Source organism: Danio rerio, chromosome 3, assembly GCF_052040795.2.
Source record: "Danio rerio strain M-AB ecotype USA chromosome 3, GRCz13ab, whole genome shotgun sequence".
NCBI classification, from domain to species: domain Eukaryota; kingdom Metazoa; phylum Chordata; class Actinopteri; order Cypriniformes; family Danionidae; genus Danio; species Danio rerio.
Window position 1 is genome coordinate 63,115,649 of NC_141023.1, and position 24,352 is coordinate 63,140,000.

Here is a 24,352-nt window from a genome sequence, read left to right on the forward strand (position 1 = left end):
TATGTGTGTATATATATGATATATGTGTGTATATATATATGTGTGTATATATATGTGTGTATATATATATATATATATATATATATATTTTTTTTTTTTTTTACGTAGTTAGTGGAGGGATCAGAGAGGGAATTGCAGATTAGTAAGGAAAGTTGAGAGACATTTAAGATATTTTCTGTAAAATTTGTTATTTTTACAGTGTGTTAAATTAAGTGTAAGTTATGTTTAGTGATCTGCTGGATAATCTATATTTATGAATTAGCCATCAATAATGCCTGTCAGTGTCTTGCAGAATAATTAATACATGTTAAATAATTACACGTCAATAAATGTAGAGAAAAAGAAAATAATTGAAAGATGAATTACTGTGATGAAGAAGACTTTTATAATGAACTAAAATGAACTAAAAACACAGGCAGTTTTATAAAAAGCTCAGTTAATCACATGATCAGGCTTATTTGGCATTGTTCACAGATGAACATGATTTCTGATTCTGTAAGGCTGATTAAAACTACATGATGCAGAAATACTGAATCAAAAATTAATTAGACATCATGTTTTATTGGCCTGATTTTGTATTATTGCTGATCAATCATAAATGATGTTTATTATTAGAAATGTTGAAATAATAGTGGCTCAGTGGTTAGCACCGTCACCTCACAGCAAGAAGGTTCCTGGTTCGAGTCTCAGCTGGGTCAGTTGGCATTTTTGGAGTTTGTTCTCTCCGTGTTGGCGTGGGTTTCCTCCGGGTGCTCCGGTTTCCCCCACAGTAAAACACATGTGATACAGGTGGATTGGATGAAGTAATTTGTCTGTAGTGTATGAGTGTGAATGCAAGAGTGTGTGGATGTTTTCCTGTACTGGGTTGGTGCTGGAAAGGTATTGGCTTGATACAAAATAAGCAGAATAAGTTGACGGTTTATTCCGCTGTGACGACCCCTGATTAATAAATAATGAAATAATTATTTGTTTCACTTTTTTTTTTTAAGAAATAAACGTTGCTTCTTTGAGAGGAAACGACACATTTTTAATAAAGCAATTTATTATTAAATAAAACTATATAATTATAATTTATAATGAATTAATTTATTCTTAATATTAATGTCATGTGTTTTGATAATCAGTTGAACAAACAATAAACTGATGTGCTTTAAACAAGAGTAAAAATGAAGCACTGAAAACATTTCGTTAACGTTTTTTAAATCACTAAAAGATCTTGATCTGCTGAAAATACAGTCTGAAGAGTATAAGACAGAATTTAATATACAGAAAGAAAGAAAGAAAGAAAGAAAGAAAGAAAGAAAGAAGAGTGAAGCTCAGCAGATGAAAAGCAGAAACTGGAGAAAACATCTTCATGCTGTGTGACACAGAGACACTGAAGAGCCTGAATAAACTCTAAATCCAGCATGGAGTGTGTCGGTGAATGTGGTGTTGAATGTGTGTAAGTGTGTGAGTTTGTGTGTGTCAGAGACGCTGTAGAAGGACAGAGAGCCGCTCGACTCGTCCACAAACACTCCTACTGTCCTGCTGGAGTCTGGACGAGCTGAGATGTGTGTGGGTTTATAATTGTGCCAGACAGTGAATGAGTCATCAGAGCAATCAAGACTCCAGGACTGATCATTACTTCCAAACACACAGTCAAAAACCCCTCCTTTCCTCTTGATTCCTTTATAACATACTGATATATAAGCATGTCCGCTCCATTGAGTCTCCCAGTAACAGCGTCCAGTCAGACTCTCTTTACTCACAACCTGCTCCCACACATCAAATCTGTCTGGATGATCAGGATAAGACTGACTCTCCTTCACACGCGTCGCCTTTCTGTTCTCCTCAGACAGAGCGAGGTGTGTGTGTGCTGTGTTTGGATCCAGTGTGAGTTCACAGGCGTCTGAACACAAGAACACACACATTACAACATTCACAACACAACTACACACTCTACAACACTGTGTGTGTGTGTGTGTGTGTGTGTGTGTGTGTGTTGCTTACATTGGTGTAGTCGAGATGTCATCATGAATTCTCCTCCATGATCCACACTAGAAAACACACACACACGCGCACACACACGCGCACACACACGCGCACACACGCGCGCACACACGCGCACACACACGCGCACACACACACGCACACACACACGCACACACACACACACACACACACACACACACACACACACACACACACACACACACACACAGTGAGTACAATATTTGGATTTTGTTAATTAGTGGGGTTTGCCTTAGGCAAAGTTCACTCTTACAAATGGGCAAAGCCCAATAGTACTATGCTCTTTCTGCTTATACGCTTATTTCACGCGGCCGCCATTTTAAAGAATCAAAGCGAAGCTGCGGTGGGAAGAAACCCAGAAGTATAGGATCAGCAATGTAAACATTGCAGTAACATGCCGTGTACTATAAACCTCCAGCTGTTGCAGAGATTTCAAAATGCAGAAATTGTGTAAACATCACTTTAATATTATTCACTAAGTTTATTTTAAACAATAAAAAGCAATTTAGCATCAAACAAGATCACAATCTCAGTGATACGCTAAGTGTCCTCCTAGGCTTCAGTTCATGGCACTAGTTAAACACCGTGAGGACGCTTTTCTGCTTCAGCCTATGTGACCCGGTGAGTGATAAAACACTACAGTCCTCTGCAGCACACCCTCGTGTTGTCTGTAATAGTGTTGTCCTGGTACTGAAGTTTTAAACCCGGCTGTTTCCCGCTAACATGGAAGCGCCGCTGAGCGCGGATGACTCGACTGATCTTCACGGCTTCACGCTTAAGTCTCCGTGTATCTGTGCTTGGTTTGCACTCAGTTTTCCGCTCTTCATCCAGTGCGAATACAGATGCACGGACTGGAGCGCCAAGCAGCTGTGAAGATCAGTCGAGTCATCAAGCAGATCGCTCGTCTGTGTTTGTGCTCGGTATACAGCGGTGGGTGAACTGATGACCTTCTCGGCCAATCACAAGCATTTCTGTTGAGCACATGAACACAATGGCAAATCAACGCTGTTTTAAGAAAGCCATCAACATTGCCTTAAATGTGAGTGGGAAATTGCTGGTCTTTCTTTTAATTCAGTATCGTGACGAGTCTAATATAGTGAAAGAATCAGTTTATTGACTCGAGTTTGATGAATGGCATCTAAAACATGTGTTTGGGAAAGAAAACGTTAGCTAACTAGTGCCATTTCCCTTAACTTGGCTGAAAATGAGCTCTGATATCCCTTTTTACATTCAGAACGGACCTTTGGGTCACCCGGAAGGCGGAGAAATTATAAATTTGTGTCACTTTCTCTTTGCTGATATGATATACAGCCAGTTACACAACATTCCTATGTAACTCCTAATGGTACTTCCGGGTTTCTTCCAACCGCAGCCTCGATTTCGCTTTTGAAAATGGTGGCCGCATGAAATCAGTCTATTAGTGGGGTTTGCCCTTAGGGCAAATTCCACTCTTACTATTGTGGTTTATTAATGGGGTTTGCCCAATAACTGTAAAAATATGGACGACGCGACAGCCCCTTTTCCCATTGAACGCCTTGAGGGCAAAACGCCTGCTTGACGGGCACAAACTGTCGCAAAAGACTGCTGAAATTGGAGCCTTGACATGCGCAGAAGGACTGTCTGATGAGGAGCCGCGAAAATGAGCGGAGTCGAGCTTCCAACCAAACGAAATGGGTCGACCTGAGGCGTTATAGCGCCAAGTGTGAAATTCGTAGAAATATGGGATTCGCAACATCTGTAGGGGGTTGCAGCCTATATGAGAACATACCCCGAAAGAGGGTATAAGTTGTACCCCTGGGGTGCTAGGACGTCCCAAACAGGTCCCCATTGACTTTACATGGCTCATTGACTCCCATTCATTTCTTCACTCACATGTCAATCACATTACATAGCAGTGTCATACAGACTTGGGGGTTGGCTTATTTGACTCAGGTAACCAATCAGCATCTCATTATGATTTTGAAGCTCACAAACCACGCCCCCCAGACCTACTAAAGACCCTTAATAACTGCCCCATTGACTTAACATGGGGTGGGACGTCCCATTGCAGATCCCATTGACTTCCATTATAAATGTCACACATCAATAACATTACATAGCAGTGTCATGTAGACATGAGGGTGGGCTCATTTGACTCAGGCAACCAATCAGCATCACGGTATGATAATGAAGCTCACAAGCCACGCCCCCAAATGGATCCCATAGACTTCTATTATAATGAGGCTATGTATATCTTTGCATAGCAGTGTCATACAGACTTGGGGGAAGGCTCATTTGACTCAGACAACCAATCAGCTTTTCAATATGATAATGAGACTCTTAGGCCACGCCCCCAAATCCATTTAAATACCCTTTATAAGTGTTCCCTACACTGCCATTTTAACTGGTCTACATGCATATCTTTGCATAGCAGTGTCCTATAGACTTAGGGTTGGCTCATTGGACTCAGACAACCAATGAGCATCTCAATATGATAATGAAGCTTATAAGCCACGCCCCCAAATTAATTCCATAGACTGCCATTATAACTGCCCTACATGCATATCTTTACATAGCAGTGTCATAGAGACATGAGGGTTGGTTAATTTGACTTAGACAGCCAACCACATTCAAGATCACTCTGTAACCTCGCCCATAGCAACAAAACAGAGTACCCTAGCAACCATTCATCAACAGCTATATCTCAGCATCAGAACATCGTAGAGACTTGGGGATTTGCTCGTTTGACTCATGCTAGCAAACGGAACTTCCTATATGCCACACATGCTAGCATGCTAACATACTAATCATGTTAGCATGATGCTAGCAACTCGATTAGCATGTTGCTAGCATGATGCTAACACGATTAGCATCAAGCTAGCTACATGCTAATCATGTTAGCATCATGCTAGCAACTTCATTAGCATGTTGCTAGCATGATGCTAACACTATTAGTATCATGCTAGCTACATGCTAATCATATTATGCTAATCATATTAGCATATTGCTAGAACCTCTATTAGCATGTTGTTGCTTTTTGGCCAGTACGGTGATGTATTTTACCCCATCGATTTGCCACGCAAACCCCATTCACATTTTCTTTAGGAAATGTACCATTCTAGTTAGTATTACTGTTCTGACTCTTCCTGTTATCTTTTCATTATCATTATTACAAGTATTTATACCATTATCATTATTAAGGTTGCAGTTGTTGTAGTTGTAGCTGTAGTAGTAGTAGTTGAAGTAGTAGTCATTGTAATAGTATCGATTGTTATTGAATTATTGTTATTGAGTAATTGTTATGGAGATTATTGAAGTAGTAGTTCATGTAGTAGTAGATGTCATTGGTATATTAGTAGCAGAAGTAGTAAAGGTGTGGTTGTTACAGTAGTAGTAGTAGTCGTTGTTGGTGTAGTAATATCAGTAGTAGATGTTGTTGATGTAGATGTAGGAGAAGTGATTGTGGTAATAGTAGTAGTAGTAGCAGTAGACGTTGTTGTATTAGTTGTAGCAAACGCTATAGTAATATCAGTAGTGGTAGTCATTGTTGTGGTAGTATCAGCAGTAGTAGACATTATAGTTGTAATAGTTGTGGTTGTGACTGTAGTAGCAGCAATAGTAGTTGTAATATAAGTAACTTTCTGTAGTAGTAGTTGGTGTAGCACTTGTGATTCATTATTATCGTCAGTTATCATTACTGTTGTCCTTTCTTTCTTTTTACTTTCATTTTTACTATCATACATTAATAAGCATTGTTGTTACTACCTCTGACTGGTTTCTTTCTATATGTTTTGTTTATATCGGTGACACTTGCTTAATTTATTGACTGTTATTGTTCCTTATGTATGTACTCTGACCTGTCCAACAAGTTACCTTTACATGCATACACACACACACACACACACACACACCAGTACCTGACTTATTAATTATTTTTACAATTTAAATTTCATATTTATTTTTTATCTTAATATTGTTTTATTCATCACAGTGTTTTTAGAGTCTTTTCATTCATTATTTATTTATCAATTGTTTTATTTGTTTTTACTTTTTAAAATGATTTTCGCAAATGATTTTAATAATTTTAATTCGTTTCTATGGAAGCCCGTTCCTGCCACTAAATAAAACAATAATAATAAAGGTCATTGTGGCTTTTTAAATTTAAACTTTTTTACTTATTAAGTCATAGTTCTAAAATACTAAGAATTCTGCTTGATAAGATAAATCTGTATTTGGCATGCTGAGTTTAGAAGATTTTCGAGCCCAGGGCTCCCCCTTAAATGAGAGAGAGCAGAGTACGAGCTCGGGTCAGGTCCTGAGAACTCCCTGTCTGGCTTAGCTAGGAAAAAAAGGGGGGTTATTCGTTAAAGGAGGGATTCTTCGAAATCGAAGATGATTAGGGTCATCTTCTTCTAGGTGCTCCGGTTTCCCCCACAGTCCAAAGACATGCGGTACAGGTAAATTGGGTGGGCTAAATTATCTGTAGTGTATAAGTCTGTGTGTGAATGAATGTGTGTGGATGTTTCCCAGAGATGGATTGCGGCTGGAAGGGCATCCGCTGCGTAAAAATGTGCTGGATAAGTTGGCGGTTCATTCCGCTTTGGCAACCCTGAATTAATAAAGGGACTAAGCTGACAAGAAAATGAATGAATGAATGAATGTCTGTAAGTTATAGTGTTTATTAAATTTGTCTTCTGGTGTTTACTGATATTGATTTTGTGCAGCAACTACTGGTCAAACGAAAAAGATAATTAAACATGTTCTGAGCTGATGATTGTGTCTGTAAGTTGTAGTGTTTATTATATGTTTTCTTCTGGTGTTCATGATCATGTTCTGAGCTGATGATTGTGGATACAGCAGTCTGTCATGCCGATACTTTACATTTACTCTTTATACTGAAGCTTTAATATTTTTAACAATATAAATTATATCCTGTGGGCTGTTTATCTACTTTTCTTTAAATTAAAGCACTTACTTGAGTTTGTGGAGGTGTTGGAGTTTGTCAGAGAGCAGTTTGAGTCCTGCTTCTCCTGGGTGATTGTAGCTCAGATCCAGCTCTCTCAGGTGTGACGGGTTGGAGCTCAGAGCTGAAGCCAGAGCCGCACAACCTTCCTCTGTCACCATACAGTGAGATAATCTACAACAACAGCAAGAATGTCTTCATGTTAACATATTTTTCAGAGATATACAATATAATATACAAGAACAGCTGACTAGATTTTGTCCAGTTTTTCTGTCACACAAAAGTGTTTTTAGCCTTTTGGATGATTACAGTTGAACCACTAAAGACACATTGACGATTTTAACATGGTTTTTGCCTCCTTCTGATGAGGGAGGTCTCAGATTTCATCTAAAATATCTTAGTTTTTGCTCTGAAGATGAACAAATGTCTCAAGGGATTAGAATGACATCAGATGATAAGTAATTAAGTACAGAAATAAAATTTTTGGGTAAACCAACCTTTTCAAGGTCAAAACTAGGATGGAAATTGGATGGGTGTTTGATTTCAGGAGGACTGTAAAACAATCCTAAAACTGTTAATTACACTCATGGGTGTCACTACACTGTTAACTCTTACTGTAGATTATGCAGTAAAAAACTGTAAAATAGCCAGTGTTTTGCTGTAATAAAAGGAAACAGTATTTTACTTTAAAACAAGCAGGAATAAATTACAGCAATTTACTTTATGTACCCATTACAGGTAGCAACTGTGACAATAAATGGTAAATTACTGTTAAACCATTAATGTCCCATCTACTCTAATATCTAATATCTACTCTAATATCTAATATCTATCTTATTCTAAACACAAAGTTGTTAGAAAAAGTTTTCAGAATATGCTGGCCCTTTAATGCTGTGTTCACACCAGACGCCGAACGCGCGGATAATTCACGACATACATTTAAAGGCAATATTATTCAACCTTCTTTGAAATTTTATTTCTTTTTCAAATATATCCCAAGTGATGTTTAACAGAGCAAATAAAATGTCACAGTATCTCTTATAACTTTGTGTACTTTTCCTAATTAAGCCTTTAAATTGCAATGTAAACTAAATATTAGTATCTTGCAAAATAACTAAAACTGTTTTTAAAAAAATCTCTTCCTTGAAGAGCACTTCCATACATTTTTACAGAGGAGCTATAAAGTTAGCTGGAAAACTTCAAATGAAGTAAGTAAAAGTGGAATTTATAGTATAAAGGCTTTCTTAATTATATGCATAAATTATTTGTTTTGTTATTATTGTTCCTATAGTTTCAACATAAGGATCAGTGCTGTCCGATTTTTTTTTTTTGTTATTATTTATTTATTTATTTATTTATATTTTTTATTGGATATGTGACTGTGATAAATTTTGTTCGTTGCTTTGAAAGTATGCTATATACCATGGGGGTCAAACTCAGTCCCTGTAGGGCTGCTGCCCAGCATAGTTTAGTTCCCACGCTGCTTCAACATTACCTGTAGATTTCTAACATGCCTCAACTAGTTTGATTAAGTGTTTAATTAGGGTAAAGCTTAAAGCTGTGGTCACTCTGCACTTTTCTCCTCATACTCAGACTTCCATTCATACGCACGTGAATGCTGCAGGTAGGAAACCCAAACTTGTGTGACAAGTTTTGCAGTTCGTTGCATTGGAAATTTTATGCTTGGTGAACTCTTTATTACTTTAACTCTCTATTTAATATAAGTCTTTTGCGTCTCTAGAATGTGTATATAAAGTTTTAGCTCAAAACAACCATCAGATTTTTCATTATACCTTTTACAAGATCATATTTTATACACATTTCCACCAGGGGGTGGTTTTGTCCTTCTGCGCCTTTAAGACAAATCTTCCCCGCCTACTGTTTCTTTGTGCCTTCCCGCGTGCCTTAATCTCCTCCCTCGGCTGCATCTGACAACAGACAGACTTAAAGGAAGAAGGTCTCACGTAGAGAAATACTACAGTAAGAGCTTTACTAATCAGTATTTGTTGTGAAGTTGCATTGATGAGTCATACGCAATATCGTTACAAAGTTCACACGAGCGCGTGCACACACACACACGCGCGCGCGCACACACACACACACGCGCGCACGCACGCACGCACACACACACGCACACACACACACACGCACACACACACACACAAACACACACACAGGCAGAAGGACAGAGCGCGCTTAGCTTTGCACTGTTTTCGCACTCAAATGTGACAGGATACAGGCTAATGTAACGGAACAAATGTGTTAAATTAATGCCAAAATGGGGACAGCGCCCTTTAGAGTGTGTGTGGTGTAATAAGCGTGTGGAGTAGAGACCGCCCACAGCAGAGATAACGAAGCATTGCTGTGGGTAAGTTGCATGTTTCTCCCGGGTGGAAAATGACCGTTAATAAGTGTTTAAAACACATAAATATTAGCTTTAATGTGACTTAATGTTTCAATGAATATGTTGAGACACTGTTGAGTTGTGTTTGGCATCGAGTGTGCTGCTCAATCTTGAGTTTAGAATGTGTTTGTATGGCGAGGCATGATTGTGGTCAATTTGTCTTATGTTTCATATAGAGGTGGTCATTTTCTTTATGAACCAGCAACTATTCACATGCGCTGTCTGTCTCCATTGTATAGGTATGTGTTAAATGTTATGAATTAATTGTTTGTAATTCTTTTTCTTTATCAAAACGAGTTGCTAAAAGTCTCCACTAGGTGGGCAAGTTTCCTTTTGGAGTTGAAGTGTATTGCTAGGTTACACTCTAGCTGCGTCCCAAATCGCATACTTATGCACTATTCTACGCCATTTTGTAGTATAAAAAGTGTAAGTAGTGTGTTCACACTGAAAACTCTAAAAATAATAAGAGCACTTTAATTACCCAGATGATGCACTCATTCAGCCGCTAAAATAAAGTGTGGAATGATGGACACTTCACACATTCAACGACCGCAGGTTTGCATACGTAGCAGAAGGGGCGGAGCTATCGGACGCACATGTTGAATAACTTTATTTATTTTGGATGGTGAAAGCAAAATTCTTCTTAGAGTGATTATAGCACCTCCTGATGGTGATTGCGGCAATACTCAGGGCAGGTATTATTTGATAATTCGGTTGTTTACTTCAATGATTTGGCGACCGTCAAACATCATCAGGGAAACGGTTTGAATTTTCACTTAGTAAAAAAAACATTAGTGTGCCATTTGGGACGACACTACATACATATACTATCCTGTTGAGTGTGTAAGTGCATAAGTACATAGTGCATGAGTGCATAGTGAATAGTGTGCCATTTGGGACGCAGCTTCAGTGATTGTACATTGAGAATTGTGATTCATTAATTTGTCATGTAAAATTCAAAGTGTGTTATGTTTTTCATATTCTGACTGTTACAATTTACACTATACGATCACAAAATTAATAAGAATTCATTGGCATATAAAAATATATATAAACTGTTTTAAATAAAACAGCAGAGTTAACGAAGCATTGCTGTGGAGGTGGTCATTTTCTTTATGAACCAGCACAGTACACGTGACTACCGGAACATGTTAATGCGCGCTGCTGTCAATCAATTCGGTGGGCAGGGGGACCGCACTCCTACGTAAAGTTGGGGTGGGTCTGAAAACTGCTCTAATTGATCCACCGTTTTTATGTTGTTAAATTGAAAAAAAAAGGACTGGGTGTGTTTATATCACCCCAATATGATGGTCTATACACTATATATACACATATGTTTGTCCAAATAGCTTGAAAAGTAATTTTGTTTTACCATAGGTGCCCTTTAAATGTTTCACATCATGTGTGCTATACACTGCATGTGTTGTTTATTGATTTAAAATTTTTGTTTCATTGTAAATGGAAAATGTATTGATATGTGCTGATTTGTTGAATTTACTTATACATTTTCTGTTGTATATTTGTTTGCTGCCAAAACAATAACATATATTTGTCTAAAGAATTTATACGCTTTCTTTTTTTAATAACAGTTATTAATACTGATTAATTTGAGGAATACTACTATAACTATATATGACACCAGTAATGTGTATGCTGTATAATGCTGTGAGTTGTAACACTACAGTACAGTAATTAACTGTAAGCAGTTTCCAGTTAGATAACACTACTGCTCTTTTACAGTAATTAACAGTAATTAAACACTGTTAACAGTTACTTACTTTAACCAAACTTTTACAGTGACTAACTGGCAACAGTGTTGCCAGCATTTTACTGTAAAAAAAAAAAAAAGCCCAGTAAGGTCTGACAGTGTAGGCCAAATTAAGAGGGGTCCTATATTTCTACTCAGCCCCCTAAAACATTTGCGATTAGAGTACAGTTCATGAGCAAAATTTTCACCTCAGTCCCCTTTAAATTTGATATGAAAATGGCGCCAGACTGTAGATCCTCCCCATCTTTCAACTTAATTTTTAGTAATACTTTATAATAAATGGATACTGTGAAGCATTTATTAAGGGTCATGAAACCCTCCTCTTTCAGTTCAACTCTACCTCAGAATTAAAAAAAAAAATGCTTCATGATGGGCGTGGAGCTCTGCGAGCAGAGGGAGGAGTGGGTGTGGCCGGCAGAGCAGGGGAAAGAGGGGAGCGAACAACCATTTTCAGTTGGCTCACAAAATGAGACACAAACTGTGAGTAGACCCATGATTTTATAGTTCATAATGTTAAAATGCAAAGAAATAAGCAGTAAGTAATTTAATGACCTGCTACATTTGTTATTTGTAAGTTCATATACACATCACCACAATTTGTTATATAATTATAAAGATAATCGTGTAAACACTATAAGTTAGGAGGACCTCTCTCCTACTGAATGCAGGCACAGTGGATAGCAGTGCAGCAGTTATCTCGCCCTATCTATTTCAACCATTAATCTTGCCGGATTTTAAACACAGCAGATTTATTGGTATAGGCGGATTTATTTTGTATAGGCAATGTGTCTGAATATTAACGAAATCAAGTGATAAAAGACTATAGCCCCTTTCACACATACACACCTTTCCGGAAAATTGCCGGCAATTTTCCGGAAAGGTTGTATGTGTGAACAGGTCCTTTTTGAAAATACCGGTAAATTCGTTCTGGCTATTTTCCGGAAAGAGACGTTGTAACATTACCGGCAATTTGCCGGAATGCTGCGCTGTGTGAATGCAGAAGGAAGATTCCCGTAATAAGCGCGTGCCCGTCTAGAACGTGCTGACGTGAGACGTCTGCTTTAGCCAATCACAACAGTCAGACGCATTTACGTCCGCGCGGTTTGTGAGGATAAAAGCCTTTGAATATTTTTCCAGACACATTTCACTGCTAGAAATTAGTCAGATCACGTTTATATGTTCTTAATGCCAACTGTGTAAATAATCTTCGATGAGATGCTTATGATAAGCCGTTGTTTGTTTACCTTCAAGCTTTGCGTGTGCCTGTGACCGCCAGCACACGCACATATTATGAACATCTCGACATGCGAAAGTGATCCTGCGAAAGTTGTTCACAATATTGATCATCCACAGAGTTTGTAATTTAGTCAAATGTTTACAAATACAAGCGCAGCCGTTTAAAGCTCATTTGTGGTGAATGATGTCAGAATTTACCGGTATTTTGGAATGGATGTGTGAATGCTCTTTTCCGGAAAATTTCCGTAATGTCCTCGCCTGTGTGAACAGCGCTTTTTTGAATATACCGGTAAAGTCGTTCCGGAAATTTTCCGGATATTTACCGGTATCACTGTGTGAAAGGGGCTTAAGTCTGCCATTCTCCAATTCTTGTACAGCTCCCAAAACAAAAATGCTTGCTGCAAACCAACAGCTTTGCTGTATCGGCCCTGATAGCACTGCAGGGAAACACATGAAACAAGCCCTGTGGACCATGGAAACAAACACTTACGACCCTTTATAAATGGCTAAATACTGTGTGCTGTGCGCGGATGCAGTCTCACAGCTTGACAGGTTGCCTGGCTTTCGGAAAGCACATGCTCTCATGAATAATTAAGAAGCATTGTTAGATGCTCCGCTAAGAATAATAATGAGAAACCGACGCGTCATCACTCCACTAGCTGATTCACGCTGCGTCACAGATTTTTATCCCACCCCAAAAAGATTTTAAACCCGGAAGATGAAATTAGCTGACAAAAACTCAAAATGATCCAGTTTTCCCCACAATTAAAGCTGACAGGTGCTAACGGTGCCTTGACTGATGCTCAACACACAAATCTGTTCAAATCTGTTAAAGTACTTAAGGGGTTTCTTGAACCTTTAAGCATTAGCAAATAGTTAATGAATCATTTGTAAAGCATTAACTCTACATAATAGACATTACTAAGCAGTCTATAAATACAGCCACAAATGCTCTATTCTTGAGTTATAAGCACATGTATAATGTGCTTAATGATTGTGCGTTTCTATTTTGATTATTTTTCATTACTAAATTAAGTATTGCATTATTTACAAAGCAGAAATTTAAGAGAAGCTGGTGTTTTTTTAAAAGATATTTCAGAATAAGTAAATAATTAATAAACTATTCAAATCAACACTTATATATCTTATTATTCAGGCATATAGTAAAAGTAACTCTAAAAGTTAATAAATGCTATATTAAGACAATGCCATGCATATTTGTGACCTAATCTAAAATAAGGACAATTTATGATTTAAATTTGAGTAAATCGAAGCACTGAAGAATTGCAATGCAATGTAGTTATAATTAATGTCAGTTTTTTTTGGGATTTGCTTTTTTAGGTTTAGTATTTTGGTACCTTGCTGACAACAGGTTGGATTCACCCCTCCCTACCTTTGCTGTCATGTTGCGCGTGCCTTCATCATGTGCACACATGGTCTGTATCCAAAAATTTCAAAGGACGGCAATGTTGTGAGACAGTGAACAGATTGTAATAAAGTTAATCACCTACATGTGATTTTCGTGCTTTAGGACAGTGTTTTCAAAAAAGTGGATTGCATCTGGTCGGGTTTCAACTGCATCGTGAGGTGTTTGAATGATTGACAGATGTTTACAGAGAGAGAGCTAAATTCAGGTTATTTTCACTGTGTATTGCTGCCAATGCTCACTAATTAGTTAAAATGCTTGTCTTGGTGTTTATTTTCATTTTGTTTAAATTGAACATTTCCAGAGGGATTCTCTGTTTATGTCCTTAAAGTGAGAACAGCAGAAAACCCTTGCTTTTCAGAATATTTTTAATAGAGAAGCACCCCTTGATGGACTCTAAAGGAAAATATGATTAAAAGGCATACATGGCAAAAGGACTTTCAATTACAATATATTCATTATAGTAACCTGAAAATTAATTATAGTTATCGTCTGGCAAGCAATAAGATAGATTAATATGTTATTCAAAGAAATTGGAAATATATATATATAAATAAATAATATATATAAAATTTGTTTATTTATTACTAGTTTTTATCTCTCAACACTTCTATGGGTCTTGTTCATGTTCCTATCAAGTGTATAAGTGTGAGCACCAGACTGTTGTCACTTTCTAGTCCCCAGTGTTAATAAGAACACTGGTCATGAACTTATGAAAGTACCTCAGAGTGTTGAGTTGACAGTTTGGGCTCTTCAGTCCAGCACAGATCAGCTTCACTCCTGAATCCTGCAGGTCATTGTTACTCAGGTCCAGCTCTCTCAGGGGGGAGTTTGATGATTGTAGAGCTGAAGACACAGCTTCACAGTGCTGATCAGTGAGATTACAGACTGACAATCTGAAAACACAAGGACTCTGGTTAAAAAGCATAGTGGGGTGCTGATGGTTTTATTAGATTTAAACACATATTTTATCACAGAAATCATTCAATTTATAATGTATTATGGTAAAAGAGCCTTTTATAAATAAATAAAAACAATACGACACACAAACCTCAGTGTGTTGAGTTGACAATTTTGACTCTTCAGTGCATCACAGATCAGCTTCACTCCTGAATCCCGCAGCTCATTGTTACTCAGGTCCAGCTCTCTCAGGGGGGAGTTTATTGATTGTAGAGCTGAAGCCACATCTTCACAGCACATATCAGTGAAATTATAGCAAACCAATCTGAAAAAATAGTGGACTCTATAGTTAAAAAGCATATTGGGTGCTGGTATCCTAACCAGATTAAAACATATTTTAATTGCAAACGATCATGCATTTTATAAACTTAATTCACGAACCTCAGTGTGTTGAGTTGACAGTTCCGACTCATCAGTCCAGCACAGATCAGCTTCACTCCTGAATTCTCCAGCTTACTTAGGTCCAGCACTCTCAGGGTGGAATTTGATGATAGTAGAGCAGAAGACACAACTTCACAGCACTGATCAGTGAGTTTACTGGCAGACAATCTAAACATTGACATTCATGACAGAGTCATGAAAAAGAAAATGTATTAAATACACACATGAGATTTTATGGCACTTTGTGCAATCTTTTATGGTTCTTCAAAAAAAAAATGCTTTTGTGATGCTCACAGCTATTATATAAAACTGTAATGGAGAGGAAAATTGGTGTGCACCTGCTCAATGTTCAGAACGTTTAGATCTCCAGAATAAGAAAACAGGCAGGTAAGATCATCCATCATCCCATTCCTCAGGCCATATAAAACAGCAAATGGTGCTAGCTATTTAAGGTGACTTCAGTATCTAGCACAGCAAATGCAATAATTTTTTGCTCATAAGCCATACAGTACAGTTATTGTGTTTATGTTTTCCAAAACTTTAAAAAGTCACTTATTTAAATGCAAATTTTTATTCATTAAATTCAGATTTTATTTGCTGACACAGCCTGCCTTAAACTGAGCGCATTAGTATTGTGAATCTTTCTTTGAGTCAATGAATATAAACTGACTCCTTAAAATTACACTGAAGTATTCATGAAATCAAAATGTACAATGTTTTTGCTATAGCTCAAAATAATTTTAAGGTAACAATTGATCTGTGCAAATTAATCTACGGAAAAACTAAACAGTTTTGGTCATTTTTAAACAAAACCTTTTTTTTCTTTCTCCAGTAACTTTATTGAAGGTGACTGGAATTACACTATTGATCTCATTGATAGAAATGGAGATGAACCTCACCATTAATCAGCTATCAGCTGTTGTTTTATTAAATAATTTAAAAAGGTTTGAATTAATAGATATTTGGAGAAGAAGAAATACAGGAATTAAACCGTAAACATCACTTAAAATGTCTAATAATAGGGTCAGTGGAGCTAGGTTAAATCAGTTTTTATATAGGTAAAGAATGGAATAATAAAATTACAGATGTCTCTATTTAAAAAATTACAGTTCACTTTCTACTTCTAAGACAAAGATAGCAATACAAAAACTTCAAAGAGATATATAAGCCCTGGAGAATACTCTTTTCAATAGTAATAATGGAAGTGTACAAAATGAACATTTGTACACAATAAAAGTGAACAATAAAAAGAAAGAACTTGGATTATTACTTCAGGAGCAAGTGAAAGGAGCTTTAATAAGAGCGAGGATTTGTTCCAATTAAGGACATGGATGCAACTTCTTTAATTTTTTTTTAATCTTGAAAAGAACAACAAAAACAAATGTTTTATCTTCGTCGTCCTGATGAAGTCATAACTTCTGATCCAATGCAATAGAAATCAAAAAGCAGACACTCAAATTTTACACGGATTTGTATGGAACTAAAATTTGTGATCATGATTGTGCCTTGGACTTGCTGAGTGATCTACCGAAATTGTCAAATAAACAGAGAAAATCCTTGGATAATCCAATATCATTTCATGAGATTACAGAAGCAATGAGTCAATTATCAAATGGTCATTCTACAGGAATTGATGGATTGCCCGCAAGTTTTATGAGACTTTTTGGAACTTATTAGGAAATCACTTGTATGAAGTTTTACTAGAAAGTATAAAGAACAAGCTACTTCCTACTAGTTGCAGACGAGCAGTCCTGACATTACTACCTAAGAAGGGGCAGGGCTCGAAATAGTGACCATTTTGGTCGGATATGTGCCCGAAATTTTATCGCTGCTACCTCAAAATATATTTGGGAGCATTTGTGCGAGTGCATAAAATTGTTGTGTGCAACCAGTGTTTACTGCAAAATGTTCACCACGTGCGCGGATCTGGGAGACATTCACGCATAATGCATCTCTGCTCTTGAAACGCAGCGCTCAGGAATGGTTTAAATCAGTGGTCATATCAACTTGCTGCAGTAAACAAAGCCACGTCCGTAATGCTTGCCCCGCCTTCGCGCTCTTATTGGCCCACTGCTCTAGCACTGTAATATCAGCGGTCAATCACTCAGTCAATGCCTTCTGGCTTGGGATGACAGAGAGAGCTACCACGAAAAATTGTAAAACGCTAAAGATGAGTATGAAGATAACACTGACAGATTTTGTTTTAGAAGCTTGGAGCTTGGTAGCTTTTGTTTTAGCTTGGAGCATGGTAGGGAGGTTTGGTGTCTTCTATTTATTATTTTCGTTTTCTCTTGTGTTTGTTAGTAGGGAGGTAGGTTTTCTGTATTTTATTTTATTATCTACTTTCCAGGGAAGTTTACTTTAATTTAGTTAGTATGGTTTATTGTCAGGGCGACGCAGTGGCACAGTGGGTAGCATGTTCGCCTCACAGCAAGAAGGTCACTGGGTCGCTGGTTCGATCCTCGGCTCAGTTGGTGTTTCTGTGTGGAGTTTGCATGTTCTGCCTGCATTCGCGTGGGTTTCCTCCGGGTACTCCGGTTTCCCCCACAGTCCAAAGACATGTGGTACAGGTGAATTGGGTAGGCTAAATTGTCTGTAGTGTAAGAGTGTATGTGTGGATGTTTCCCAGAGATGGGTTGCGGCTGGAAGGGCATCCACTGAGTAAAAACTTGCTGGAAAAGTTGGCGGTTCATTCCGCTGTGGCGACCCCGGATTAATAAAGGGACTAAGCCGACAAGAAAATGAATGAATGGTTTATTGTCATTTATTTTGGCTAAACCCCTTCAGATGTTATTTTTGCTCATTGTCTGGAAATGAATCCTATTTTCTTGTTAATTCTCAGTGGTTGTGTTTTTGGTTTATATTTTAGGGAGAGAGAGCGCAGGGGCACCAGGGATATTATTTTTAATCCCTGTTATCTTGTTATCTTATTTAATTTGTAACAAAAACTACATGATCTGAGTATTGAATTGGTGCTCCTATAGTTGCAACCTTTTGTTATAAATAATAATATACTGCCCTATTTGTGTAACTGTACATGACAAATGTGTGCTTGTGTGATGTTCATTCAGAGCAGTTGAACTTTCCTCAGTAAAGTACCTCAGTGTGTTGAGTTGACAATTTGGGCTCTTCAGTCCAGCACAGATTAGCTTTGCTCCTGAATCCTGTAGTTTATTGTGTCTCAGGTCCAGCTCTGTCAGGGGGGAGTTTGATGATTGTAGAGCTGAAGACACAACTTCACAGTGCTGATCAGTGAAATCACAGTCTGACAATCTGAAATGAAAAAAAGAGATGACCCTGCTGAAAAGACAGGCTTGTGTGCTTTTGTCCCCATCAGAATGCAACACATTTTGGTTAATTAACTTTACATTGTGAAAAATGGTCACATTCTACAGTAAATTTTGTTTTTCTTTTCCCTAAAATAGAGAGATTCTATAGAAATACTGAATGAAAACTGTGAAAGTGTTGGTTTTGAGAAAGTAATGAATGGCTAAAAACTGTTATTTGAAAAAGCTTAGACTCAACTCGTTCCAACCCTAATTAAGCACACCTGGGTTTCAGTGAGGAGGTTCAACCAACTCAGTTTAAACTTGAACTCTGAGTTGATTTACCAAGAGATTAAAAACTCTCCGGTTTCAGAAAAGCTGATCTGAGTTAGGTCAATCAACTTTGAGTAGTAAAACTCAGAGGCTGCGTCTGAAACCGGCAATCCAGAATCCCGCCGATAGTAGTAAGTCATACTACATACTACTCGGCTCGCATACTGATTTTAGCGTACTATATAGTATGAAAGTATGCGGTTTCGGACGCAGCCAAAGTTAAGCGCACACACTGTGACTATAAAAAGGCATTATTAATGGAGCGCAGATGACTATGACAACATCTTAAAAAAGAGATCAGCATTTCTTTCTCCAGCTGAACTTGATCTGCTCATGCAAAGTTATAGCAAATATGACCCTATATTTAAAAAAGCTACACCACTGCATCAGTGAAACAGACAGTTAGCGTGGGAAAACAGCTGCTCAAATTCATGCGTAATTTTACATTTAATGTATTTAAATATTTAAAAATATTAAATTATTATTGTAATGTGTGATGTTTATAACATTCTAACACACGTTGCCACTTTTATACACATTGATAAGTTTTAATAGATTTAAAAGTGCACTTCTGTGCCTCTATTGTTGATCAAGTGATAGAGGTTGATATGACATTTAGAATGTAAGCAGAAAAATAGTAAAAAAAATAGTTTTAGAACGGTTAATAATCCCATTAATCTAGTTACAGTACATGTCGAAAGTCAGTGAATTTCAGCTAATTATTTATTAAAAAAGGACAAGCCGTTCTCATAAGTGACTTTGTTCTTTTTGTGACTGAATCGTAGGCAATCTCTTTGTTTCCATCCAAATATATAAATTAACTTTATGTGCAAAACTGGAATAAAAGATGTGCGAATAAAGCAGCGTTTCTGTCCAATGAATCACAGACAACAAAATCTTCATTTCCTGACTAACTGGCGCCAAATATCAACAATAAAAACTGAATTTATTGTAATTGGAGAAGCTGCGTGAATCTTTTCTTTATTTAATAAATGTACTTGCGCCTCAGAAGACAATGCTGACATACAATGAACACGTGGGGGCGTTTGAAGCTGTGGGACGTGGAGAACAGACGCTCTTGACACCCTGGAGGTAATTAATAATATACATCAATACTGAAACGGTTCAGGCATTTAAGAATGACCAAAACAACATTTCCGATGTTATGCAGTGTACTCAGCCTGCTGGTTTGTCTATTCACACACATTTTCATCATCACATGATCTCTTATAACAAACCTTTTTTTTAATGCACATACTGTAATGTGCTCAGTAAAAGAGTTTCCATCGTAGTTTATGCATTTCTTTCCTTATCGAATCTAAAGTTTATGATACTCGGTAATGCAAATGTTTTTATGTGTATTTCCATAAGTTATGTGCATCATGACATTTCCATCAATTGTTTTTTATGCGCATATCCAAAATAAGCATTGAAATAGGTGGGTGGAAATGTAAGGCTAAGTCGAGAAATACAGATTCGTCTTTAAAAAAAAAGAGCAGCAGCCCAACAGAAACTCAAGAGTTTAGAGAATAAAACCTGCTCCTGACCAAGTTAGGTTCACAGAGTAAGTTACCATAGTAACTGACTCTGAGTTAAAGTTACCTCTCTTTCAGAAACAGGCTTGACTTACCCTGCTTTCTCCAGTTTGATAAACAAAAAACACAAAGTTTCTCTAATTTCAGGGTTAAAATACTCTTTTCACTTAACCTCCTTTCTGAAACGGGCCCTGATTAAACAAATTAAGTCCTTCAGGCTTGTTTGAAACCTACAGGTAAGTGTGTTGGAGCAGGGTTGGAACTAAACAACAGTATGCAGGGCTCCAGGTCTCCAGGAACTGAGTTTGACACCCCTGCTCTATGCCCTCATTCAGTATTCTGTACACTAGTTCAATAATAACTCCACAAACAGCTTCACTTATTATGAACATGTTTTAGTTAGTTTTTTTGTAAAGCGTCATTGTAATGAAGGTCAAATTGTTATTTACAATCTGAAATGTGAAAGGTAACCAGATCCTTTACAGAATACAAAAAAACTGAATAATTATTAAGACTCTGAGACATCAAAAGTCAGCACCTAAAACAATGGTGAAAATAAAAACCTTTCATGGTGTTAATGCTGTTTGTGTAGTTGTTTAATAACCACCATTATATTTTTAGGATTTATTAATTAGTTTTACTTCAGTTGATTTCATTACAAGACTGTGACCAAAATAAGTAATAAAATCATTTGTTCACCCCTAATCATCAATTATCATTTAGGTCAGTGAATTATATCATTAAATTCAACGCACTGTAGTGTGGCCACATCCAAGTGCTCATTTAAAACTGAGGATTTTGCTGTGGGAATTGAATGTGTGAGATGTAAAAAACTTTTGTAACAGTAATATACAGTTCTGTAAATGTGATTAAAATTACAGAAGTAGACTGTAAAAACACATTACTGGCACCCACAGCTGACAATAGTTTACCAAAAATTAAAGAACATTTTTTTAAATTAAAATAATTATTTTGTTGTAAACCTTTATCAAAACCAGCGTCGAACCAGTGTCTTCTGTTTTGGTTGTCACAATTGTGTTGGCGAGGGCAGCCTGTATGTGTATATATTCTGATTAAACAGTTGGTATTTTCAAAATGTTAGTAAACTGAAACCTGCTGAAGAATTGTTTTTAATTAAAATCCAAACATTTTAGTATGCATTAAGGGCCTGCCATGATTAATTTGGTCCTGCAGAGTCTCAGTCCTGCAGTTTTGTTACAACTGTAAAAATTCACCTGCCTGTTTCTTTCTAGCAGGTGTTAGACCTTGATCTGCTCGTTAAAGACCATTTGATTAAGCTCGAAGTGCTATGACTTAGGATTAAAGGAAACAATATTACTAATAATGTCTGATTTCTAGTACAGTCAAATGTTTCACAGCAAAAGCATGTCAATTTATCAAGAGTCATGGGTGTTAATTTATCACACTGAGTGTCATGTTTTGACTGTTATAGTGACAGTAGCCATGAATCTGCAGCATATAAATCACTACAGTTTCAGCTAAAATGATCATCTAGAACAGCCTGAGGGAGAGAAAATGTACATTAAGTTGTAAAATGATTAAATCTTCACACTCACAGAGCTTTTCTGCAGTTCCTCACAGCAGGTAGCAGTCTCCTTCTGCCCTCTTTTGAAAACACGTACATTTTGGGATTAAGCTCATCCAGCACCTCCTCTGACATCAGGATCAGGTTTGCCAGAGTTGAGCACTGAGCAAGAGTTAGATCTCTGTTGTTTGTTTTAGATTTTAAAAACGTCTGCATTTCTTCAACAAGAGAATTATCCTTCATCTCAATCAAGCAGTGTGAGAGATTCATCCATCTTTCAGGACTGATGTTGTGTTTTTGACCTCGTCTGAGGTTGTGGATTATTTTCTTGATGATCTCTGGTTTGTTCTCTGTGTGTTTCAGCAGATCCTCTAAGAGTCTCTGATTGGAGACGCCATGAAGAAACCGCAGGAACAGATCCAGGTGTCCAGTTTTACTCTCCAGGGCTTTATTCATCGCTCCTTTCAGAAAAACATCCAGAGGAACTTTCTCACTCTGAGTTCTGTGTTTCCCTGTCAGGAACATCTTCATCACCTCAGTGTTGTTGTGTAAATAGCAGTAAAACACATACAGTGCTGCAAAACACTCCTGAAAGCTCAGATGAACAAAGCTGTAAACCTTCCTCTGATAAATCACAGATTCCTCTCTGAAGATCTCAGTGCAGATCCCAGAATACACTGAGGCGTCAGCGACGTCTATCCCGCTCTCAATCAGGTCCTCCTCGTAGAACATCACATTGCCCTTCATCAGCTGATTGAAAGCCAGTTCAGCAAGTTTCACAATCACGTCTCTGTTGGACCGCAGGAGTTTCTCTGGATGTCTCTCTTCATACTTCTGATTCCTCATGTATGTCTGAATGAGGAGGAAGTGGATGTACATCTCAGTCAGAGTTTGAGGGATTTCTGCACTCAGATCTTCTTTCAGGATGGTTTGAAGCACAGTGGCTGAGATCCAGCAGAAGACGGGTATGTGGCACATGATGTGGAGGCTTCTTGCTCTTCTGATGTGGGAGATGATTCTGCTGGCTTGATCTTCATCTCTGATTCTCTTCCTGAAATATTCCTCCTTCTGAGGGTCATTGAAGCCCTGAATCTCCGTCACCAGGCTGATGTGTTTTGAGGGGATCTGATAGGCTGCTGCTGGTCTGCTGGTGATCCAGATGAGAGCGGAGGGAAGCAGATCTCCTTTCATGAGGTTTGACATCAACACACTCACTGATGAAGCTTCAGTCACATCAGAAACTTTCTGACAGTCTGAAAACATCAGTGTGATTCTGCTTTCATCCAGACCATCAAAGATGAACACGACTTTACACTCCTCATAAATCTGTGAGTCCAGATGCTGAAGTTCAGGATGAAAGTCCAGCAGAAGTGTGTGAAGACTGTACTGATGATCTTTAATCAAGTTCAGCTCTCGAAATGGAAGCACAAAGATGAAATCTACATCCTGATTGGCTTTTCCCTCGGCCCAGTCCAGAATGAACTTCTGCACAGAGACGGTTTTTCCAATTCCAGCGATGCCTTTAGTGAGAACAGTCTTGATCTGCTCTTTCTCCTCTCTGCTCTTCTCCTCATCTCCTGCTTCAGCTGAAGGGTTAAAGATGTCATTGCAGTTGATTGGAGTGTCTTGGAGAGTCTTGTATCTCTTCTCCATCTGCAGCACCTCATGTTCTTCATTCACTCCTTCACTCTCTCCCTCTATGATGTACAGCTGTGTGTAAATGCTGTTCAGGAGGGTTTGATTCTGCTGGAGTTTCACTCCCTCAAATAAGCTCTCGTACTTGATCTTCATGCTGGATTTGTGCTGCTCTTTGACTCTGAACAGAGAATAAAGTACAGAAACATAAAAAAACTATTAGAAAATACATTTATTATATTATATGATATGCTATATTATATTTTTTGTCATATGTTCCATGTTAGGCTCTGCTAAACAGAGTTGCCACAGGGGAGGATCTGTGTGAACTCTATATTCTCACTCTGACCCATATGGCTAAATATTATGGAGTATTTGTTATGACTGAATGTGCAGTTGAATTTAAATATCAATTTGCATATCTAAGATAGGACTGCCAATTGTATATCCCTTGCCCCAGTAAGCTGACACTTTCTTATTTTATTTACCTGGAACATGTGTAAAGTTCAAAGCATTTTTTTCATGATATTTATTGAAAATAAGAGAAAAATTTACAATTTTGCAAAATGAGATATGCCATTTAATTTAAATAATCATTTTAAAGGGGTGGTCCACTACAATATCATATGTTAAACTTTAGTTGATGTGTAATGTAGCTGTGTGAACATAAACAACATCTCTGAATGTAAAATGCTCAAAGTTCAATGCAAAGGGAAACCTTGATTTTTACAGAGTTAGCTTAGCAAAGCCTACAACAAAATTTGTGGACTACAAAAAATACTTCCGGCCCCTCTGAGATCACAAATGTTCGTTTACTGCGCTCACACACTGCACAGCTAAGGGCCGTGGCCAAAGACACTGTAATGTTACAGCAGAGGGAGAAAAAAATACCTTCCTGCTATTTCCACAG

The 24,352-nt window shown here is 37.6% G+C and overlaps 1 protein-coding gene across 6 annotated transcripts in view; it reads right to left on the reverse strand.

Annotated features, from left to right (window-relative positions):
• Positions 1–182: 182 nt before the first annotated feature.
• Positions 183–24,352, reverse strand: part of LOC147846107 (stonustoxin subunit beta) — a 35,673-nt gene continuing 11,503 nt past the window's right edge. Inside the window, exons 4-11 of one of the 6 annotated variants that reach the window (XM_087245263.1) lie at positions 21,839–23,623; positions 18,227–18,400; positions 15,128–15,295; positions 14,838–15,011; positions 14,509–14,682; positions 6,965–7,126; positions 1,990–2,036; positions 183–1,888 (exon numbers count right to left, since the gene is read on the reverse strand). In XM_087245263.1, the coding sequence (XP_087101389.1) occupies positions 1,353–1,888; positions 1,990–2,036; positions 6,965–7,126; positions 14,509–14,682; positions 14,838–15,011; positions 15,128–15,295; positions 18,227–18,400; positions 21,839–23,623 (3,220 nt within the window). In that variant the 3' untranslated portion in view covers positions 183–1,352. Of the gene's footprint in view, positions 1,889–1,989; positions 2,037–6,964; positions 7,127–14,508; positions 14,683–14,837; positions 15,012–15,127; positions 15,296–15,465; positions 18,401–21,834; positions 23,624–24,352 lie in introns of those variants that run through there. The other 5 variants (XR_015481353.1, XM_087245264.1, XM_087245267.1 and 2 more) reach the window with 5 other exon arrangements.